At 37.9% G+C, this 23,752-nt stretch overlaps 1 protein-coding gene across 4 annotated transcripts in view; it reads right to left on the reverse strand.

The window, feature by feature from the left end:
* The window catches only part of MYO1B (myosin IB), a 171,668-nt gene that overhangs the window by 59,342 nt on the left and 88,574 nt on the right, over positions 1–23,752 (reverse strand). For all 4 annotated transcript variants that reach the window (XM_033112280.1, XM_033112276.1, XM_033112279.1 and 1 more), the window contains exons 5-11: positions 23,299–23,403; positions 18,768–18,814; positions 13,587–13,650; positions 4,480–4,578; positions 2,951–3,054; positions 1,265–1,412; positions 664–782 (exon numbers count right to left, since the gene is read on the reverse strand). In XM_033112280.1, the coding sequence (XP_032968171.1) occupies positions 664–782; positions 1,265–1,412; positions 2,951–3,054; positions 4,480–4,578; positions 13,587–13,650; positions 18,768–18,814; positions 23,299–23,403 (686 nt within the window). The remainder of the gene's footprint in view (positions 1–663; positions 783–1,264; positions 1,413–2,950; positions 3,055–4,479; positions 4,579–13,586; positions 13,651–18,767; positions 18,815–23,298; positions 23,404–23,752) is intronic.

Genomic DNA, 23,752 nt, shown 5'->3' on the forward strand with positions numbered 1-23,752 from the left:
CATTTGAGAAAAATACAGCGAGAGGGTGGACATTTAAAAACCAGGAAGAGGGCCCTCACCAAGAACCCAACTATGCGGGCACCCTGATCTCAGACCAGCCTCCAGAACTGTGAGAAATAAATGGTTTCTGTTTAAGCCACCCAATCTATGGTATTCTGTTATAGCAGCCCGAACTGACTAAGACACCGTGCTTTTACTCCTTCCCCTACTCTCCGCTTCTCCACGTTGCAGCCGGAATGATCCCTTAAAATACAAGGCAGAGCATGCCACCCATGCTCCAAAATCTCTAGTTATTTCCCACCTCACTCAGCCCCAATTACCCCACCCCCAGCACTATGGCTCTGTTACTACACTCTACTTATGGGTATTTATTCTCTTTGTCTATTGCACTCACCACCTGCTAGCTTGCTATACCAATTTATTTATTTACTACATTTACTGGCTATTGTCTGGCTCCTTGGGCCACAATTTTAAGCTCCAAGATAGCAGGGATCTTTATGTGGTTAGTTTACTTAAAGCTGTGCCCCCGGGGCCTAGAAAGATGCCTGGAATACAGAATTAGAGTTAAGGTATTAGCCTGCAAAAGAAATGGTTTGTTTCCAATGACATAAAACTATGAAAAACTTTTTAAAAACTCACTTCTGGACATTATGTTTCACCCACCTGAGCCACGTTCAGTGTAGTTGAAACTTTCTCTTGCTTGGCCTCAACGGTTCGGAAACTGAATGCTCGTTCTAGAACTGACTGGTCAATGCCAGTCAACTCACAAATTTCTTTTAACTCTGTTGGGGGGAAAGGACACAAAAAGTGACTGCATATGTGCTGCTAATAATCATTTTCAAGGCTTAGGGTGTTCTTTCTAAATCACATTCAAACCAAACAGTATCAAATGAATAAATCAAAAGACTTAAAACTTAGCTGTAATTATGTTTCTGTTCAGTTTCACTAGAAAGCTTTTTCTTTTATTTATTTATTTACTTACTTACTTGTTTACTTACTTATTTATTTAAGTTTATTGGGGAGACAATTGTTAGTAAAGTTACATAGATTTCTGGTGTACAATCTGTGATACATCATCTACATATCACATTGTGTGTTCACCACCCAGAGTCAGTTCTCTTTACATCACCATATATTTGATCTTCTTTACCCTCATCTACCTTTTTCAAACCAATGAAAAGCAAGTTTTACTTTCCAGATTAAAAATTTGGGGCAGAAGTACAAAGCAAGTTTGCTAAACAAAGTCGATTCTCCGCCGTCTTACCATTTTTATCTTTGATTTTGCTTTCATCTAAACCATTCACTCGAGATTCAGGTTTGAACTCAATGTTCCCCAGTTTCAACACTGCGGCCACCACCTCCAAGACAGCCTCAGCCTCATGGTCCATAAAACCCACAATCTGCATAGCATTCTGAAGAAGAAGAAAAAAAAAAAAACTCACCTATTTTCTTTCTGTAGTTCTTTATCATAATTTTTTTAATGAATCATACAACAGATTTGTTTCTGAAACAACAGCAACAACAACAAAAAGACAAAGTATCCCAAAATAAACTTTCCACAAAACAAACTGATTAACAGACCTGATGTAGCACCTATGTGGGGCTCAGTCTTGTTCAGTGGTTGCCAGCTGTGATTTTAGAAGCCCTACAGTACAGTACACGCAGTGTGCTGTGGCAAAGGGAAAAGGTAGGGGGTGGGGGAATGTAAAGAGGAAGACAGAAGAAGAGGCTGAGAGCTGAGCCTTGGGTTCTTGCCCCTACTGTGTGTGTGTGTGTGTGTGTGTGTGTGCGCGCGCACGTGCGTGTGTGCGTGTGTACTGGGGTTCTACTGATAGAAATAAAACCAAACAAAAAGGTTTCACAACCTCCTATTAAAAACAACAACAACAAAAAAAAACCAAAAGTATCTTGTTTATTTTACATATGAGAAAAACAGTGGTTTGTAAAGTGAAGTGCCTGATCCAAGTCACTATGGGTAACAAAGAACATTTGTTCAGTCATAAATTGTTACTGAGTACCAACAATTTGCCAGGCAAAGTAGTTCTAGAATTAGTCTTGAACTCAAGTCTTAAAATCATGTCCTGGAATCAACAGGCCTCACATATGAGGATGTTTACACAGTTTTAAAAAATGACATACTCTAAGAAATACTTTCTTTTTGAGAATAGCCCTACTTATTTGTTTGTTTATTTATTTATGACTAGGCTACCTAGAATTACAAACATACAAAACTAGAAAGAGCAAGAAAAGAACAAGCCCTGAAGTCATTTCCATTCACCCTCAAAGACTGACTGATACCAGTCTTGCTTCATCTATAATCTGACCTACTCCCCACCCCCTTCCTACCACCACAACTGTCTCATTTGGAAGTAAGTAACAGTTACCATATCATGTCCCAATAGGAGTAATTTTCAAAGTGCAACATAAACAGGATATAAAAAAGGATATAAATTATAATATTTTTTCTAATGAACATAAAATGTTAATCATGCAGATGAATTCATAATTTTTCAAAAACAGTAAAAAAACAACTTTCTGTCTCAAAAACAGTTTTGATTTCACATGATCCTAGGACATGTTAAGTCAAGTTTTCACACTTGAAAATTAACTACTGAGCTTTGGCTATGAAAAAACATTCAGAATTTCAGTACAACGTTAAAAGAGTCAAACTCCAAGATAATATAATAATAAAGCTCCTTTTGATAAATAGTAAAATCGCAAGCTCCAGTGCAGCATGGCCTTCACAATATTGTTTAATTTTTGAGCTAGTAAAAAAATAAAAAATAAAAAAAAACCCACCAAACTAATAAAAATACAATAAATTCTTGCATAATTCTAAAACCTTAGAAAGCATGAGTTATACATTAAAGAAAACTCAGATTTGTTACCAATTCCAATTGGTGATATAGTGTTACCCATTTTAAAGAGCAATACAAAGATTACATCTTACCCTAACGGTTCTAAAATTTGCTGCATCATCCACTCCATTAACTTTGGCAGAGTCCAGACTCAGGTAGTTGTATCTGCTGAAATCCCGCTCGAGTTTAAGTTTATCTATTGAATCACACACAAAAACTGATAAGCCACTTCAATAAATCTAATTATCTTTAAGTTCCCATTTCTATATCCCTTCAGAGAAAATGACTTTCACATTCTGTATTGTATCAACAGAACAAAACTTGATGCCCAAATACCAATAGTAGCATTTTTCTAAAATCACCTTTATTACTGTTTTCAAAACAGTAAGGCCATTTTCATATCTTTATAATATAAAATATCTTCAATCCACTATTTCATTATAACATGATGCCTGTCTAGTAATTCCCCCACCACTGGAAATTTGCGTTCTCACCAGTTTATAATAATAAAACGTGGGCAGTGATAAATGTCTTCATACAAAATGTTTTTGGGGTTCCTTTGAATTATTTCATTGGGATATATTCCAAAAAGTGGTGTGCCTGGGCAATAGGCTCTGATCATTTTATGACTTATTTTAGGTTGCTAATTAGTCTCCCAGGAAGGAGGACTCACTTTACAGTGACACAAACAAGGCTGAAGTATATCAGTGCCTGACAACTGTTCCAGCTTTGTCTTTTTTTGTAAGTTTCACTACTGTGTTTCACCAAAAATAAGACCTAGCTGGACAATCAGCTCTAATGCATTTTTTGGGAGCAAAAATTAATTAAGACCCGGTCTTATTTTACTATAATATAAAACTGGGTCTTGTATTATATTATATTACATAAGACCTGGTAGTATAGTATAGAAGACCCAGTCTTATATTACTATAATTTTTGCTCCAAAAGACGCATTAGAGTTAATTGGCTGGCTAGGTTTTATTTTTGGGGAAAACACAGTTTTGTGTGTGTGTGTGTGTGTGTGTGTGTGTGTGTGTGTGTGTATGGAACACTTCAGCATTATTTTAAGGTCATTTATTATTAGTGAGGATGATACTTTTCCCCAAGTGTTGTTGACTTTCCATAGCTTTTCACTATTCGTTGAAAACTTTTTATCACTTGGCTGTTGCTATTGGAAACTGTACTTATGTACTTATATAACTTATATATTCTCTAAAATATCCAAAGGTCATGTTTTTAACTCTAGTATCAGTTGCAAATGTCTTCCCACAATTTTTAAATCTTCACTGAACAATTTGTTTTTTTTATGATTGTAGTCATCTACTGTTCCCGGATAATTTCCTCTCCCCAAGTTTTTTTTTCACTTTATGAGTAGCCCCTCCCCCAACATCTAGGTCTTTTAGTAAACCATCTCAGACATAAGGTACAGTATCTGGTGAGGTACAGAGATATATATCAAACAAATGCTGGAGTATGATAAAAGCAAACACACCACATTCTTCACTTCAACCAGAGTCATGGAAAATTTTTAAGAAGGGAAAAGCATATGGGACACTTTTAAAAAGAATGCTTTGGAAATGCTGTGACACTTAAAAATTAATACATAAAGACAGGGACTTACTGAGGAGTTCTTCAGAGGCACCAGAGAGCAGCTGATAGAAAACATGGAAGTTTCTTTCACCCCTTGGCTGCTTAACAACTCGAGATTTCTCTAAAAGATCTAAAAAGTAGAAGAATCAAATCATACTATAGTATTAATTTTGCTTTTAAATTCACCATGGTTCTTTTTTCTACCCTTTCATTTTTCATTTTCTGTTTTGTATTAGCAAAATAATAACAGAAGATACATTTTTTTCAGGAAAAAGCTCAACTCTAACTAAAATGACCAAATTAAACAAATCAGGTCCTTTTAAACAACAGTGAATAGGCAAAATAAGTTCAATAATACATTTGACAAGCTGATTAAAGACAATATAGTTTTATACTGACATTCTCTTGATTTTATATAATACATGATGACATTAAGTTCTTCAAAATGTAGCATTACATACCAAGCAATGAAATGCAGCTTTATGAATCCACTAAATAAAAAGTTAGTATTTTTGAAACCTTATTGTGTGCTAGGTGCTTTATAGACTTATTTCATTGAATCCTCCCAACCATTTTGTAAGGTATTATTTAACAGATGAAAAACTGAGAGTCCAAGATTTTAAGCAGAATTTACAATCACAGCATCTGACCCAATATTATTTAACAGATGAAAAGCTGAGAGTCCAAGAGTTTAAGCAGGATTTAAAATCATAGCATCTGACCCAAGTACAGACTCCATCTTATATCCACATGCCTTACTACCTGGAATACCTGAAGCAGATCTTTTTGATATCTTGAAGTCTTAGAGAATGAAAGTGGTTCTCATTTAATGGAACTTGGTGTGATTTGACAGTATACTTTCATTGATTTCAGGTAGTTTTTCATGCCATAAGTTGGATGTCTATATAATCAAGTTTTCAAACAAGAAAGAGAGAGAGAAAAAAAATAAGGGGAGGGAAAGGAAGGGAAGGGAAGAAAAAAGAAAAAGAGGAAAGAGGAAAGAGGAAAGGAAAGAAAAGGCAAGGAGAGGAGAAGAGAAGAGGAAGGGGGGGAGGGAAAGGGAGGAGAAAGGGAGGGGAGAGGAAGGGAAAAGAGGGGAAAGGGAGGGGAGAGGAAGGGAAAAGAGGGGAAAGGAGGGAGGGGAGGGGAGGAGAGGGGAAGAGAGGAGAGGAGAGGAGAGGAGAGGAGAGGAGAGGAGAGGAGAGGAGAGGAGAGGAGAGGAGAGGAGAGGAGAGAAGAGAAGAGAAGCCAGGCAAACAAAAATGAGCCACTGTGGCAGTATGTGAGAGATGGCAAAGTACAATAGCAGAAAATAATCCTGCTTGGAGTCCGGCTCATCCTTGACCAGTGATATAAAAGAGTGACTGGATTCTTGGGGCAAAGGTCAAATTTAGTTATAAAATTCTGAATCAGTGATCCCATTATTGAGCACTAATTTTAGAGAACGGACACATGTGATTTCCAATCAGATTGAAATCTAAAACATTATCCAACAAATCCGTAAGTGAGAGAATGACTCACTTACGGATTTCTCTGGAAATGGTCATTGAACTTCTGAATTTGTATTTCTGGAATCCACAGAAGCATCTGATGAGGAGCCTAGGTAGAGTTAGAGTGTAGACGTGATGAATGAGAAGTCCCTAGGGCACTCCAAATACATGAGGTCATTTGTAAGAATAAAGAGAGAGTTTGTAAGGAAACATAAATTAAGCTGACTAAAAAGAGAACAAAAATATGTAAATACAAAAATTATTAGGAACAGGATGCTGCAGAGTTTTAATTTTCATCTCCAGCTCTCATTTGATTTGGATGACTGCCAATGCCCTCAAATAATTTAGCAAAAAGAAAGAAAACAGAAATTGAAAGCACAAGTAAGACAAAATTTAAAAAAGAAAGATTATACAATATTCATCATCTGTTAAGGACTGAGCATTTCAATCAATGAATAAGTAAATACTGACATGCAGAGCAGAAGACAATAAACAGGTAAGGATAAAAATACAGTATGATTTTCCTAATCATGTGGCCAAGCTTTCATGGGGTCCTAAGAGCACTGGCACAGTTTTAGAAGAAAGAACCCACAGGGCATGGGTTGATTGTTCACTGAGAAGCTAATCCTTATAGGAAATTCCTCAAGCCTAGAAGAGAGCAACTTGATTACAGGAAAAATACGAACAAATGCTAGTTTACTTCAGTCGTGCACAGATTCTTTCAATCAACTTACTTACTGCTCAACCACTATGTGCCAGGAACTATTTGCAGATGAGCCAGCACTGAATGCAAACATGAAGACCTTCCTCTAGGCCTGCAAGAGTCCTCCAGGCTCAGGATTACTCCCACGACCCAAACCAACAGTAGCAGTTCTTTCCAAGGTGGGATGCCAAGGCTCTTACGAGAGAGCATGAGGTGGGGGTGGATTAGGCATAGGGACCGGGTGTCCTTCACCTGTCAAAGCCCACAAACACCAGGCTCTTCCCATAGTGCTAAGAACCCTACCACACCTCACAAGCACTGGCAGCCTGCCGCCCTTCCACCTAACAGTGACACCTTAATACCATGTTTCCCCGAAAATAAGACCTAGCCAGACAATCGGCTCTAATGCGTCTTTTGGAGAAAAATTAATATAAGACCCGGTCTTATTTTACTATGATATGATATGATATGATATGATATGAGGTATAATATAATTAATATAATATAATAAGACCGGGTATAATATGAAATAACATAACATAATACCAGGTCTTATATAAGACCAGGTCTTATACTAATTTTTGCTTCAAAAGATGCATTAGAGCTGATTGTCCGGCTAGGTCTTATTTTCGGGGAAACACGGTAATAATGACAATTGATTGGAGCCAATTACGTTGCAACAAGCCAACCTGGTATTTCATGACACAAAAAGATACCTTCAAAGCATGTGCTAGGACCACAGTGTCCAACAGCAACACATTGGCCAGCCTAATGTTTGTCACTTTTTGAACAAATGCTAGTAGAAAATGGAGAGTTTAAAAACAGCGATGGCTTTGAGATTCAGCAGATAACAGCTACCAAGTTAAAGAATAATATTCGCTTGTGCAGAGTGTGGAAAGGAATGTTGGCCAATGTACTTCTCTTGAACCACACTCACTGATATGATCAGTGATTACTATCGTATTCAAATATGAAACATAATGCGATGTGTGCTTGAAAGGAAAGGTGCGGGGGTTGGGGGGGTAGAAAGGGAGCTTGCACTGACCTTCCTCTGTGCATTTGGTGTTTCTCATTGTTACCATGTTCAACCCTAATACCTTCCCTGAAGCTGGTTTTATAATCCTATATTAAAGATGAGAAAATGAGGCTCACATGCTTTTACTAAGCCATAGAGCCAGAATTCAAAGCTTTACATGACTAAGATGTCATGCTAATGCTCTTTGTAATTTTCCAGCAAAAAGATGCAAACTCCATAAACACTTGGAAATCTGTACTCTACATAATCTATATCACTTCAACTAAGTAACTCAATCGTAAAACGAGGAACCTTTTATTACAAAGCAGTTGAAGGTTTTATCACCTAAAATGCTTAGTCTATTACCCCATGGCCTATTTATGACTTTTCTCATGAGTTACGAGCTTCCAGGTAGAAAAGCAGTCAGAGAAAATGGCCCAAAATAATTTAGTAGTGTTTAAAACCATACCCTATTCTACTTTTTTATGTGCACACACTAACATAACAGTATGAAGCCATATCAAATAATTACTCAAAGCACAGAAGATAAATTTAACTCACTGTAAGGACTCACCACCTGACCATTTTAATTTACTGAAATGTACTGCTGAATTAAGTCAAACCAAAACACTGGTACAGCCTTCTCCTCTGATTTAGATGGTTCTGCAAACACTGTCTGAGCCTCGGCTACTAAGATTTAGTACAGAGGAGTACAAGACATGCCAAATACTATTTAGTAGAGAAGAGAGTATAAGAGACTCTATATGCAGTCATCCCTTCATATCTGTGGAGGATCGGTTCCAGGACGCCCGCAAATAGCAAAATCTGCGGATGCTCAAGTCCCTTACATAAAATGGCACAGTACAAAGCATACAGTCGGCCACACGTATGTTTTCGATCCATAGTTGGTTTCGATCCGTGGTTGGTAGATGCAGAATCCATGGATACAGAGGGCTAATTGTATTCCAATGCAGCTACATTCCCTTCTCAAGATATCAATTTAAGTTCACATTAAATGTAATATAAATTTAAGTTTTTGGGGAAGAGATAAACCTATTAAGCCATTCTAAAGGGGCGGGGGGGAATCAATGGGCAGAGCCAGGGAAACTCTGGAATCAGAACATTGGTACCAACTCCACCATGCCGCTGTCACCTGGCTACATATTCACAGAACCAGGACATCTTTTAGGGGCTTTCTTATTCTTGACTAATTCACCAGCTAGTCCGTGACATGTGCAAGTGCCTGTGTATGTCACAGGACAACCTCTCCATGCACAAGATATGAAAGAAGTAAAATGTCCACATTTGCACCAGCTGGAGAAGGAAGTATTTTAATAGGCAGAGGAGTAACAGGACAAGTAGGTGTTTGGAAGGAGGAAAAAAGAAAATCACATTACTTTGAAACAGCAGGTGATGGATTAGAGAGTATGATCAAAGTTTCTTTATTTTATGTATAATCTCCCTTTCGGAAAAGAAGAAATGGTCTAAGTTCTTGATTAAGGCTTAAGGAAGTATTGGCCGGTTTTCCTTTGCCAGTCAAGCCACAATGACCATGAACGCCCATGAGGCCGAACACTGACAGACTCCCAGAGACTCAGCGCTCCTCTCCCACTGCTCAGAGGTAAACATTATGAAAAACGGTACTGGGGTGACATTTAGGCTGATCGATGTATGCCCTTTCATTTAAAGCAAAATAATACATTTAGAAATAATTATGGGCCTACAATCTGAATAACTACAATTTATATCCCTTTTTTCTCTGTTGTCTTGGATAATCACCCCCAAAGAAAAAAATGTCCAATCCCCAGTGAGTCATTGGGCACACCTTATGGTAGTAGTATCAGTGGAGAATTCTATGAACTTAGGTTTGCTCATATGTTGGGGTAATATTCTAAAATCAACTCTATACTTTTCTGGAAATAAACAACATGACCCTCAAGATTGGCAACTAAGAAGTTTCATTAATGACAGATGTTAAAGGAAAAAAGATGGGGCCCATGTCTTCGTACAAATCATTCACTGAGCAGATGTGAAAGAGAGCAGATGTGAACGTTCACCACAGGGCTCTCTCACAGCCAATATCTCACAGATCTCCATCGATTTGCAGGTTACATGCACTGAGGCATCTAAAACATCTGGCATGCCGTAACATTACAATTTTCCCTTCCCTCCACCTCCACGGCAGTGCTTCTAGTGGTGATCATTTAGCAACACATACAAATACTGAATCATTATTCTGCACACCAGAAATTAATATCATGTTGCATGTCAATTATAGCATCATAAAAAATTTGCATAAAAAAGGATAGTCAATTAAAATTATCCAATAAAGTAGAAGCTTTATTCCTCAATACACTTTTCTATGTCACAGCTGTACTTGTATCTTGTGTTCTTATGTGATTATTAATTCAAATAGTGTCAGATACTGTTTTTGTTGCTGTCATTCAGCAATGAACCAGACAAACCAAGTCTGTCCTTAGAGGGCATATATTTGGCTAGGAGCTGGAGACAATAAACAAGTAAGATTATAATAATGAAAAAAACCAGTCCGAGTTGTATAAGTAGGCTCATGGATATGCCCCCAATAATAAAGCAGAAAAAGATAGGGCCTGCCTATATTTAACCAATTCCATCCTTAACTCTAGCATTTACTGAGCACCTACTGTGTGTCAGGTATTACACTAGGCTCTTGATAAACTATCATGAAAAGGACAGCTATATCTCCTGTCCTTACAGTTTCCACAGGTATATGCACACCTGAAATCATGAGGCTTTTTCATAATAGACACGTGCACACGCTATTCTACTTTTAGGAGACCTGGGACTTGTACAACATTTTCTTGGGACTTGTACCACATTTTCTCCAGTCTAAATTGTCACCAAGGGGCACAGCTGTAAGAAAGTGCCTGTGACTATTAATAAAAGCCACCAGGTTTCTAAAAGTTTCTAATGCATAACATTAGATCCAAACCCCCCCCCCAAAAGAAATGTATAAATTGTATAAGACCAACAAGCATTAACAAAGTAGGAAAAATATTATCTCACATCAACCAAACATCTGGATGTGCTTTCACATTTTATCTTCTCAAACGCAGCAAATGTTTGCCACTTTCTATTTTTTAAACACTTCTCTCCTAAATGGTACTAACCTCAAGGATATTATTAACTTTCAAGTGAGTTCAAGACAAGTGTGATAGCATACCTCTTTTAGAAAGAGAGTAAGATACTGGGCTTTCTTTTCCACTTCCTGAGTGCACAACTGGCTCAAGTGATCTTGTGCCTGTTTCAGGGTAATAATTATAGCCAACGATCTGTACTTTTACTAGGTGGCTGCTGGAAAAGGAAGCAAAATCTACTTCCTACAAAATGGCAAATCTTGTGTCCTTTTCTAGGCTACCAGACGCTAACTTTTGGCGGCTTGGAAAGAACAAAAGTGGATTTACCCATTGCTTTACACCCCCTTAAGCCAGCAGACAGCAACTCCCAGTGAGTGCCTATGAGTCAGTCCTCTCTCTGTGCAGGGTGAAATTTCCTGCTCTTGCCGCTAATGTAGTCCTTTCCTCTCCAAAGCAAAGGATACTCAAAAATACCAGGGTGTTCCCACTACCACAAATTTCAATATAACTTCATTGTGGGAACAAATGGTAACAAACACCATATGAAACCCATTCATGATGATACAGTAATCTTAATTGGAAAATAACTGACTGTTTAATATTTATTCTCCATGGATACTGAAAGAATTAGAGGGTAGGAAGACAGTTCTGTTTGGAGCTCAAACTTCACATGTAAAACCTAAGTTATTTCCCAGTACTTTTAATAAAGTAATCCTTACATATTTTCCTAGAATTCTCCAAAAGTAATACTGAGTCAATCCTTCCAGAATGTTTAGATATCAGTTCTCTAAGGAAAACAGTAAACTTGCCCTCATTTAAAATGATAGTGTATTATTAAATTAATACCGTGTTTCCCCAAAAATAAGACCTAACCGGACAATCAGCTTAATGCATCTTTTGGAGCAAAAATTAATACAAAACCCAGTCTTATTTTACTATAAGACTAGGTATAATAATATAATATAATGTAATGTAATGTAATATAATATAATACTGGGTCTTATATTAATTTTTGCTCCAAAAGATGCATTAGGTCTGATTGTCTGGCTAGGTCTTATTTTCGGGGAAACAGGGTAACTAGTTAATTTGTCTTATAAAAAGTAAATGCTAAAGATTTATGAACGTCTTCAGAATAAAAATAAACAATTCCTTAAAAAGGTGGTCTTAAAAATTAAATCTGAGGCATACCTTTTCCTATACGCTCTCAAGAGCTGCCATACGTTGTGAAGGGAGCTTGCGTAACAAGCTTGGCGTGGTTATAATCATCTGCTTTCGGTTACGTCATGTATGGTTTGCACAGATACTTTTGCTTCTGTATTTGACATATAAAAACCTTTAACCTAAGTAGCACTATCCTAGCCAATTTCATTTCATATTAAAAATTTCTGTTTTTTAAGATGTTTCTCTAATAAACACACACTTTTTCAAATATGGATAATCCCAACGCATGGCACATAAAATGTGTAGTCAGGCAAACTAAAATGGAAAATTAAACTATTTAAAAACAACAAAATGGTGAAAATGGGAAAAGCCATCAAATTTATCCAATTTAATCCCACTGTTTCAAAGATGAGGAAACTAGCTCTAGAAGGTTACTCTACGAATAATTTTCTTTTCTCTCTTTTTTTTTAAATCGGCTGCATAGTTCGCCCAAATTACTTCAAGTGGTATTCCTCTGGTTCTAAATTTCATCAGGAAGATCTCACAAGCTACCTAGGGGCTCAGGGGTTCTGGCTATCTATCATCCCCTGTTAAACCAGATCAGGTCTTACTTTATTTATCTGTTTCATATTTGGGGTTCAGCTTTAAAGTTCATTTGAAGAAGGAATGCCACTGCTATCACAAATATAATGAGCATTGCTTTGGATATCTAAGTCATTTGTCATTTTGTTTTTCGAGTCTAAACTTAGTTCATTTTTATGCTAACAATCCCAATAGCACCACAGGGTGGTGAGGAGGTTGAGGTAATGGGAGGTTCAAAAGAGTGGTCCTCAAAAAAACTAGAGGACTCAAGAGGACAACCAGGTCATGGCTCCAATAGGAGGTGCACAAACCCTGAGTCATCATCTTAAATGTTTCAAACTAATTGACTACAAAACCAGCACGAGCAGACCTCAGGGCAGTGCCGCCCGTACGGATGCCACAAAGCACTGATGGCGGGGCCATATTTATAATAGATACTGACCATTATGACCATTTTAGAAAACTCTTGACCTATGGCTGTTAAGCAAACCTCACCGATATTGCTTTTTCACTTTTGACAGAGAACATTTCACTTCTATAATCATAAATCATGACTAAAGGAGGCTAATAAATCTGTATTTCTACCTAATGGGTCTATTACACTCAATGATTTAAATAAATGGAAGGACAAAAAAAAAGTCTCACAAAAATACTTGAAATAGAGGTCTACTCATTATGTTGGATAAATGTTACCCCCCAAAATTATTAAATTAAAATCAACTATTTATATTTTGGTTTTAGTCATAAAATAATTTTGTTAACAAAAATAAGCATTGAAGGATCTTTTTCATTACTGGATTGGCTTAAAGATCTATAGAGTATAAAATACAGTTGGATTAATACCTATTTCTTTAGCAGACTCCTGAAAAGTTGTCAAAGGTAAAGATTAAGTATTCTTTTTAAAAGATTTAGAAATTAAATTATATAAGACAACCTGAAATGATAGGTTAAAAATCTAAGAAAACGTATTCTTATATCCATCTCTTGAAGATCCAACTGTCTAAAAAATTCGACTATAAACACATTTTACTATTTTGAACTTCTTTAAAAGAATTCAGGTAAAATACTCACAGTTACTAATCACTCCTCCCAGTGGATCGCCTTTAAAATCAAATTCAATATCCATATATTTGCCCTGCCAAAGAAAGATTTAGTGAGTTTTCAAGTTCACCTCAAAATATTCAGTCAGCGTTATCTTCTTACAGAATAGCATACTGAGCCCTTTATATATTTGTTTAAATGTAATTAAGAAAGACAGTTTATATAACCATGACGCAAAACAATGCCTCCATGAATAATTCATATTAAATACTACATTAGCTCAAAGCTAACATATCCTACTGCTAATTCAAGAACAGAGCTTCTCAGCCATCACGTAACTTTCCCATTTCAGATATTTATTTCAAATTCTGAAGGGTGTGTATATTCAATTCGAGAATAAAACTGAGGAAAATAAGTATCCCTTGCATATGCACTTGTTGGGAAGATAAATTATTTCATTTTTATAGGCAAAATATGTTTCGAGCCATGGCTAGAAACTCTAATCATACTGGACAGTGGAACACTTCAAGTACTGCTTTTGTATCTACTCAAATCAAATACATGGCTATGTGGAGTGACAGAATCAAAGACTGATTGGTATTACTCTCTTAGGCTTTTAACCTAGATTACACAGCAATATATAACCAGGTTCGTATTACACTTTATAGATGGTATATTAAACACAGAGAAATACACACGGAGTTTCACACTGTGATTTTTAAAGATTTGGCCTGTAATTGTTTAGTTAAAGAGTAACAAGTATAACAGAATAGCCTTGACAGCTGTTTTTTGTTTGGAAAAGGGTGTGTTGATCTAATAAGTAGTTTTTAGTTTTGTTTCATGTTCTACCTTAGTAATAGTCAGATAGATGGTTTGTAAATAATTCTCCCAAAGAATTACTTTAACTCTTTTCTGTTTCAAAATAATGGTAAGGGAGAAGAAACATGATCACATGGCACTCAGTCAACGATGCAATTTGTGCCTTTTTATTAGCTCATGCATGCGCTTTCTCCTTCTCCTTCTTCATTATCATGGGTCATCTGGCCTTTTAAAGTCTTCACTTATTCTTAAGTAAAGGCCTACCAAACCACTTCCTAGATACTCAAGTAGTCAAACAAGGGAAAACAGGACACAGGACCTGCCCTCAAGAACGTAAAGCCTAGGTGGGGAAATGGAGACAGCTAAACAAGACGTCACTGTGGATGGGGATACATCCTACAGTGGGTCATAATGCTATGCACAAAGAAAAGCGACAAGAGGAGAAGAGGAAGTCTGCCCTAGCTTAAATGCAAAGTATCAGAAGTCGGGCAGGCCAGGAGGTGTGAGAGCAGGAGGGAGCAGGCATAAGAACTGGCACCTATGAGGATGGTGAGGGAAGTTACAGCACATCACGACACTGAGACATTTCCTGACAGCCAAGTCAAGTCATTAAGGATTCCTAAACAAGTATGCCCAGAGCAGACTTGCCTCTTTACAAGATCACTCTGGCTAGTGTGGAATGGACTAGAAAGGAGCAAGACCACATGAAGCTGACAGGAGGTGGCAGTAATCAGGGGAGAAATGTTGGTGCCTTTAGGCAGGAGTAGAAAAAGTAAACAGAGTTGAGAGTTACCCAGAGAGTCACAATGACAGGTCCTGGTTGAACATACAAGGCGAGAGAAAAGGGGGACAAGGATTAAAAAGTCCAGGAATCTAGCTCAGGCAACTGAGTGAATAGTGAGTGATATTCTCCATGATGGTAGGGACAAAGCAGGTGAAGCACCTACAAAGTAGGGAAGAAAAGGTAACTTCCCAAGAGAGTGAGAGGTTGACCGTATGAAAGGGGATGCTTTTGATGGAAGGTGGTCCCTGGGATTAGGAGGCAATAGGGTCTAGCATAGGTAGAGGGATTAGGAATAGTGTGAGACTGGAGTTGAAAATCTCCCAGTATGACAGGAGGCTGTGTACACAGATATAGGGACAGCTGAGGCACAAAAAAAGGCTTAGATGAGGAGGAGGAGGAAGATGGTGGTAGTGGTGATGATTTCTGTGAAGCAGGCATATCATCAGCTGAGAGTAAAGGATAAGAGGTTTGAAGAGAGTAGAATAACCACGGTGGGAAATGAAAAAGGAAGCTGACTAAGGCAAAACTATTGGACAACACTGAGAATTCCGCTGATATTGGTATGGCACTCTCCCCATCCAGCCACATCTTGACTACTGCCAAAAGCTTGGTTCTGATCGTGTCACTAGTCTACTCAAAAATAACCAGTGGCTTTCCATTGCCTACAAATAAAGCCCAAGACCCTGAACCTGATACTCCAAGCCCTCTAGTTGAGGCCTTAACAGCCCTTCAGCCCACAGCTCCTTTCAGACCTTCTGGTCTATAGCCAATAACTCTGACAAGTTCAGGTCCATACCGGTTATCTCCTCAGTCTCCTCATGCTGTATTGCCAGCTCCGCCTGCTCTCCACTCAATTTTGGCACATTTGAATCATATGGGCCCACTCAGGGTTCTCTGCTGTCCCAGACTCCTCCAGCTTCTCTATTCTGAACTTATTATAACTCACTCTGTACCTTTCATGGGGAACTTACTCTTTTACGTGTTGTGTTATAATTACTTTTAGAAAACACATTCATTTCTTCTGCCTAGTCTATAAGCTTCTTAAAAATAGGTATTCATTCATCAATAAATGTTTTGAGTGTCTACTACGGTGCCAGGCACTGGGCGCCATGACTGAGGCCCTATCAGGGAACAAGAATGAGGTCCTTGCTCCCATGGCTCTAAGGTCAAATGTCACATAAGCAGGAGACATGAATATAATAATCCCAGAGACTAATGAATGCCTGGAAAAAATAAAAACAGGATGAAGTCACAGAGTCCGGAAAAAGCATCATGGAAGTGACATCTGAGGTGAGATCTAAATGAAACAAGATGCGTCCATGCAAAGACCTGTGGATAGAGCATGGGCAACTGCAAAAGGCTAAGGCTAGAAAGTGTGCGGTATGCTTGACAGTCACACAGGCCTGTGTGGCTGAGACTGAATAAGGGCAGACAAGGGTAGAACAGGCCCCCGCTCACGCAGGGCCTCCCGGGGAGCCTGTCCTGTATTCCAGGTTCAAGGGGGAGCCACTGAGGACTTTCAGCAGGACAGTGATGGGACTTAAGTTTATAAAGGCCACTCCAGCTGCTGGTAGAGTAGATATTAGGCTGCAAGAGAAGATGCAGGGAGACCTATGTTTAACTGTGTATAAAAAATTTAAAAAAATGTTTTAAACAAATGAATTTTGTGTGGGTTTTTCATTCCTACTGAATGAGAGGTTTGGTAATGAAACTTTCCCGACCCTATAGGTTCTCTCCTGCACTGTCCAATGCCTAACTTGGCTCTTGGCACACATGAGTAGTACGTGTTCAACAAAGAACTCGTCTCTTCCCCTGATATCCTTGGTTGAGCAATGATTTCCAAAGCCTTCAAATGTTTGTTTGCAAAAAACAGTGCATCTCTTTCTTAATAGAAGCTCAATATGTAAAAATAGAGGTGGCGTGAGAAACACCATGAAGCACCTCCATGGAACAATGGTCTAAAATGTCAACCACAGCAAGCATGCCTAACTGGACCATCGCAAGGTCTACCAGATTTCTCAGTGAAGTTCATCCTGGGATAACGCGTCAAACACTGTCAAGGGAAATGCAATTCCCCTGGAGTCATAAACCACTATTACATATAGTAGTAACTTAGAACACAGTAGTCCTGTAAAATTATAATATGGATTTGAGTATGTTACTGGTCAAGTCAGAGACCACAAAGCAGAGAAGTTACTAAAAACAGGGCATGAAATGATTTAGCCTATAATCTAGTATTAATCTCATATCCTAATATCTCTGTTATAATAGGATTTCTCTGCAGTTACTTAATAAGCTCTTTACCTGCCAAGCCTTTGACTAGATTTCAAATGTCACACAGTAGGAATGACTTTAAGCAGTATGGTTTTCCTCTACGTTCGTCGTCTAAGGCTAAATATATTTGCAAATATTTTCTGTCAAGTGTGTGTGTAATTTGCAAACAGTAAAAATAAAGTCTCCATAAAGCAGCTTGATCTATTGGAATTACTTCTATCTGCCCATACTTTGCTTCTAATTCTATTTATGTAATTAGATTAGCCTGATGACCACAACAGGAAAAGGCTCAAATCAGTTATAACAACTGACGGGACTAATCCAATGGAAAAAATTTGCAGCCTTGGAATTAGAAACCTTCCACTTTCCAAGCTATCAAAACTATCTCCCTCGGAGGTCATTCTCTTGCCTTAAGACTGGGTCACTCTAATGAGGAAAATCCAAAATGGGCTAAAAGAGGAAGGGAAGAGAAAGGGCAGGAAGGGTCTGTGGCAGGAAGGCATAAAAGATCATCAAAAATGGTCCCAAGAAATGTGTATGAGAAGAGAGTTTATAAAGTAAATGATCTTTTATAATAAAATTTATAAAATTGGTTAAACTATAGAAAAAAGGGACCAATTTCAGAATGCCACCATCATACTCAACACGTTTCCCCCAGCTTCCTCCAGGCAGTGCCTGTGTCCCTGTAAAGACCAGAGGCACGACAGAGCGCAGGCCGACAGAGTGCAGGCTGGCTAGAGATCCCCGAGGGCAGATATGTAAGTACTTGCTGGAGAGATGGGCTGGAAAGGTTTCTATCAGTGAAATTCACACTTTCCAACTCAATCAACCTCCAAACAACAATTACCTTCAGTTTTTACTATTCAGTCCTCTCTCCCTCTCCCCATTAGGTACCATTGCTAAACCTCATGATTTGACTTTTCCAAAGTGTTGGAATACACCTGTATCCATTCTGGTCCCACTGCCTAACGGACAAAATCTGTAGAGCATACAAATTTGACACCCAGCTTCTCCTTCCTTCTACTTAATTTTTGACTCTTAATTACAATTTCTAAATACCAAAACTCAGATAAGAGTTATTCTAAATAGCCTCATTTAAATTACTCATGGAATTTTATGATAGATGATGAAAAACAAAGAGCTTGTCACTCCAAGAATTAAAAAGGAAAATTCCAGAAAGCAAAAAATGAATTCCTTATAAAACTTTCAATGTCTCAATAGCAATGGTATTCTTTTTTAAATGTGTGTATTAAGAAATATTAAACATCTACTAGTTGTTTAACATACATGAGCTAAATATTAGTGTTAACACTTATGCTTATACAAATACTTACAAATCTAGAGGAGTTGTCATTCCTTACAGTCTTGGCATTTCCAAACGCTAGTTAGAAAGAAACAGATGCATGGTTAAAATTGACCAAAAAAAAATAATTTTGAGCAGAGAGATAAAGCTAATGTAATATCTGACATCTATAAATCCTAGAAAATACAAGTTGTAGCAATGACATTTCTGTCCAAAATTTCCACAGAAACATACTTAACAAAAGTATACTAAAGCTTCCATGTCTTATTACAAGTTCAGAGAAAAAGAGTCATTCCTATGATTCATGGATTTTTTTTCAAGTATTACTGTAAACTTAACCTTGTTTAATTCAAGACCTTTCAACTGTTTTGACAGTAGTTAACTGAATGGCTAGCAAGTAAGGCTTCTATGCTTTCCAATCATTATCATCAGTGAGTAAGATTATTTCAGAGATAACTACAACTAAATATTACCAAAGGTTTTGTGAACTGGATAAGGTTTCCAGATAGAATAAGACCCGAAAGACTTTAAACTGTTTAATAATTTTAAGTAAAGCTATTTAAATGTGATTACCATATTTTGCTGAGTATAATGCGCTCCTATGTATAATGCGTATCCACGCTTTTGGCCCTAACTTTCAGGGGGGAAAAAAAAAAGCTTTCGTTTCAATTTTTCAATTCAAATTTTTTATTTGTTTATATTTAGGCACTTTTTTTGTATTATAAAGAAATTTTAGCATTTATTTTTTAACATATTATGATACAAGAAATTTTATATAACAAATAATTACAAAACACAACAGATACAGGGTACAAGAAATTTTATGTACCGGTAACAAATCTGTGATATTTATGCATCATAGAAGGCTAAGAACTCTTCATCTTGCAAGTTTGTCGTAAATTCAACAAAACTGATTACTGTATTACAGGGTATTATTTTGCATACAGGTATCGTTATTGATTTCTAGAGTTACATTTTTAACTCATAAGTATAAATAAAAGAATTAAAAACATTTATATAGATACGAAATTAGTACTAACCATGCATAATGCGCATCCTTATTTTTCCCCTCACAAATTTGGGCAAAAAAGTGTGCATTACACACAGCAAAATATGGTAAATATATAACACAAAGAGTAAGAGATTTGAAAACTAAAGTCATTTCCAATAGGCTAAAAATGCTACATACTTTTATCAGCTCATGTTCGTCGGATCTAAGTGAAATTTTCCAGAATATAAGGAAAATCGAACTGGCCCATAATGCAAAATCCAAATGTGTTCCTTCCTATCTCTGCTGCTCCAGAGCCAGGATCTCCCACAGGGTAACCTTTTAAGTGAGGGCACATGAGAACCATGGGTTGATGCTGCCCAGGCACAGTGTTCCTGTTTACCACAGGTAGTTCATAGTCTCATAAGGTAAAAGCATCATTTCACCAAGCTTGTGCACAAAGTAGGACCAAATTAATCTGGGCCAGGGTAGCAGAGGGTTAAGTCGAATAATTGTAAGTCTGTATAAGCAGAGGGGATCCCTGCTTGATGCTTCAGAAGCTCAGCAAGGCTCCTTGAAGTTTAATGTGCAAACCAATCACCTGAGGATCTTGTTGAAGTGCAGGCGTTTGTTCACCGAGTCTAGGGATGCGCAAGAAGTTCTGCATTTCTACCAATGCCCCGTCACACCCACCCCACAGCTGTTATTGGGATCCCCTGGACCACACTACAGGTAGCAAGGACTGAAGAGACATGATGTGGTGAAGAGAAATGAATCTTTAGATTAAGAGGCCAGGCATCAAATCCCTGGAAGCCTCCATAACTTCATTAAATTAAATGGAGAGAATAAGATTAGAGTAACAAGAGCTCAAATGATAACTAAGGGCTAAAAGCTGGTCCAAGTTTTGAAAGCAATCACCAGATCAGGCATGCAAGTGTGTGTTTAAGTGGAAGTTCACTTTGGGTATGTGGCTGCCAAATGTGATTGTTGTATTTCACATTAGCTGGTTTTCTTATGCTTTTGATTAAAGAAAAAAACAAATAGTTGGCTCCTGCTTACTTAACACAAAATCAACACAGGGAAAGTTATTTGTATTATATCAGATATTCCTCTTGGAATGGGTATAGTTTGGTAGGTCCCTGACACCAAATTCTCTCTTTAATAGAAAATATACTGAGATGCTATATTGAGTGAGGAAAACTGCACACGGGAAATACTCGAAACAGGATGCTTGCTGAAGTGATTCACATTGTCATCCCATGTCCACCACCAGCTTAAAAGGCTTTAATAAATGCAATCTTGAAAATGGTGAGTGTTGACCTAGTTATCATGAAGACCATGACATTTTTCGTGTTTTCACAGGCTAATCTCTCCTAGTGGGTATGAACATGTAGGATTGCCAAGTTAACTAACTTGACCGGCCCCCAAACCCAGCTCGAGATGCTGATACATGAAAGACAGTTTATTGTGGCTTGAAGGTCAAGCGCAAGTGAAGGAATTGCTTCAAAAAAACTTTACTCAGGGCAACATTTGCGAGCCATAAACCATCTTTTCATCAAACAAATCTGAGTTGCACATTACTAAACACAGCTCTAAACACTCAAGTCTTTTATTGTGAGCCACAGAATCAAAAACAAGTGTTCCATTATAGAACACTTGAGACACATTCCTCAATTGTTTTTTTTAAGTTCATTGTTCTAAATGTTCATTTACAGTAGCAGCTCTAGTTAAAAAGTAAAGCATTCCCATAAAAGATAATGCAAGCCCACAGCAGACATTTCTGCCATTTCCTGCACTGGGGCCTGGCTTCAAATACCATGGAATAAAAGGCCAGATTCTAATCACAGATGCAAGCTATAGCATTCCACAGTGCTTCTCCTTAGGATCACAGCATTCTTAAAATAAACATATGCAGAAATACAACACATGGACAGCACCTTAACTTAAAAGCAAAAGATAGTAAACGAAAAGTTAAACCCTAAAACAATAACAGGAAGATAGAACACTTTTACAGCAGCTTCTTTATTCATGAAGGTACTGAAAGGGGAAGAAAGATCACTAACAATATAATACCTAGATATTTCAGCCTTTACTTTTCACAAAATTAAAGTATTTTCATGACTTATTTCACTCGCTGGGAGATAAGGGTACATGGCATCTCCCTGTAGTAAAGTGTAAGGAAGAGGCTAGGCCTAAGTGACAAAGGCTTCTGTCCCTCCACACTGGGGGATATCCCCCACCCCGAAGCAGTTCTGCTTTAATCCATGTTAAATCTTGACCTACCATGAACTCCGAATAAAGGGTTGAACCAAACTATTCTTCTAGACCAGAGATTCTCATCATGAGTGGTTTTGACCTCACAAGGACATGTGGCAATACCCAGAGACATTTTCAATGGTAACAACCCAGGACAGGGGTACTACTAGCACCTCGTGGGTCAGGGAAGGGATGCTGCCAAACATTCTACAGTGCACAAATCAGCTCTCCACAGCAAAGACTTATCCAGCCAAAACGTCAATAGTGCTGAGGTTGAGTCTATCCCACCAACTATGTTAAATGACAATAAAGACATGCTTACAATACAAAGCAACGTTGAGGGCTTGTCATCAATAAGGAAAGACTTTGAGTCAGTTTCCAAAGTATAGGATGGTTTCTAGTGATGGTTTATGCCAACCTCAGTGGCATTCGGGACTCACCTCGGGCTTTTTTTTCCTGATGGTATTATGGACTAAATGTTTGTGCTCCCCTCCACAAATTCCTATGTTAAAACCCTAACCCCAAGGTGAAGCTATTTGAAGATGGGGCCTTTGGCAGGCAATTAGAGTTAGATGAGGTCATGAGCCGGCCAAGCTCCCACCACCACCACCACCACCACCATGCACAAAGAGGTCATGTGAGCACACAGCAGCTGCCTCCAAGCCAAGAGGACTCAGAAGGAAAAACTACCTTGCCAGAACCTTGATCTTGGACTTCGGAGCCTCCAGAAGTGTGAGATAATAAATTTCTGTTATTTAAGCCACCCAGTCTATGGTATTTTGTTATGGCAGCCAGAGCTAATACAGATGGTGGCCAACCATAGAATTTGAGCTCTACAGTCAGGTTTAGGCTTTCTGTGGTCCTGAAAACACTGGCTCTTAAATGTTTCTCTGGCATAACCTTGGTTTCCCTGACAACCGAAATAGGCAGCCATATGGTTTATCCTGAATGATGTTAATAAAATAGCACTACACTCACTCACATTGCTCTTTTCCACCAAGTTTTTCTTAGCCATTAAGTCAAATGCAAGTATTAGTTGTAACTTGTAAGCAAAATTTAAGTGATTCAAATAAAAACTGAAAGGGAAAAAATAATTTAAGTGGGAAAGCTCCTTTTATATGAGTAAACTGTTCCCTCCTTTAAGCACTAAAGCCGAGAGTTCTTAGGATACAGCTCATTTGCTTGGCAGGTCTGGGCCTGAATCTCTTCCTTCCTCTTCCCTCCCAGCCCACCTCCCAGCACACCAGGTATCTGCACTGCCTGGAAAACTGGACCTACACTTCAAGTCACACCGACCCAATGTACACAGAAAGCCTACCTTCCAGGACTGGGTTGGACTGTAAAAGCTGTTCTTTGACTTGATTAACTTCTGCTCCTTTTCCACAAACAGCTGCTACGTAGGACATGACAAGCTTGCTGGCCTCTGTGGATGAAACAAGCCATATTAATAAATGAAACAGAAATTTTTTATTTTTATTTTTGGAGGAAGGAAATTGTGGAGTGGGTAGAACATCCACTAATAGTGTTTTCAAATGCCTTTATACCTGAGAGTAAATAATGTTTTGGAATTATTTTAAAACAGTTGTCTTTTCTGCTCAATGATATGTCATTAATTCAGATACACTGCGTTTCCCCGAAAATAAGACCTAGCCGGACTATCAGCTCTAATGCATCTTTTGGAGCAAAAATTAATATAAGACCCGGTCTTATATTAACATAATATAAAATATAATGTAATGTAATATAATATAATACAATTCAATACAATACAA

This window comes from Rhinolophus ferrumequinum, chromosome 8 (assembly GCF_004115265.2).
Source record: "Rhinolophus ferrumequinum isolate MPI-CBG mRhiFer1 chromosome 8, mRhiFer1_v1.p, whole genome shotgun sequence".
Lineage (NCBI taxonomy): Eukaryota > Metazoa > Chordata > Mammalia > Chiroptera > Rhinolophidae > Rhinolophus > Rhinolophus ferrumequinum.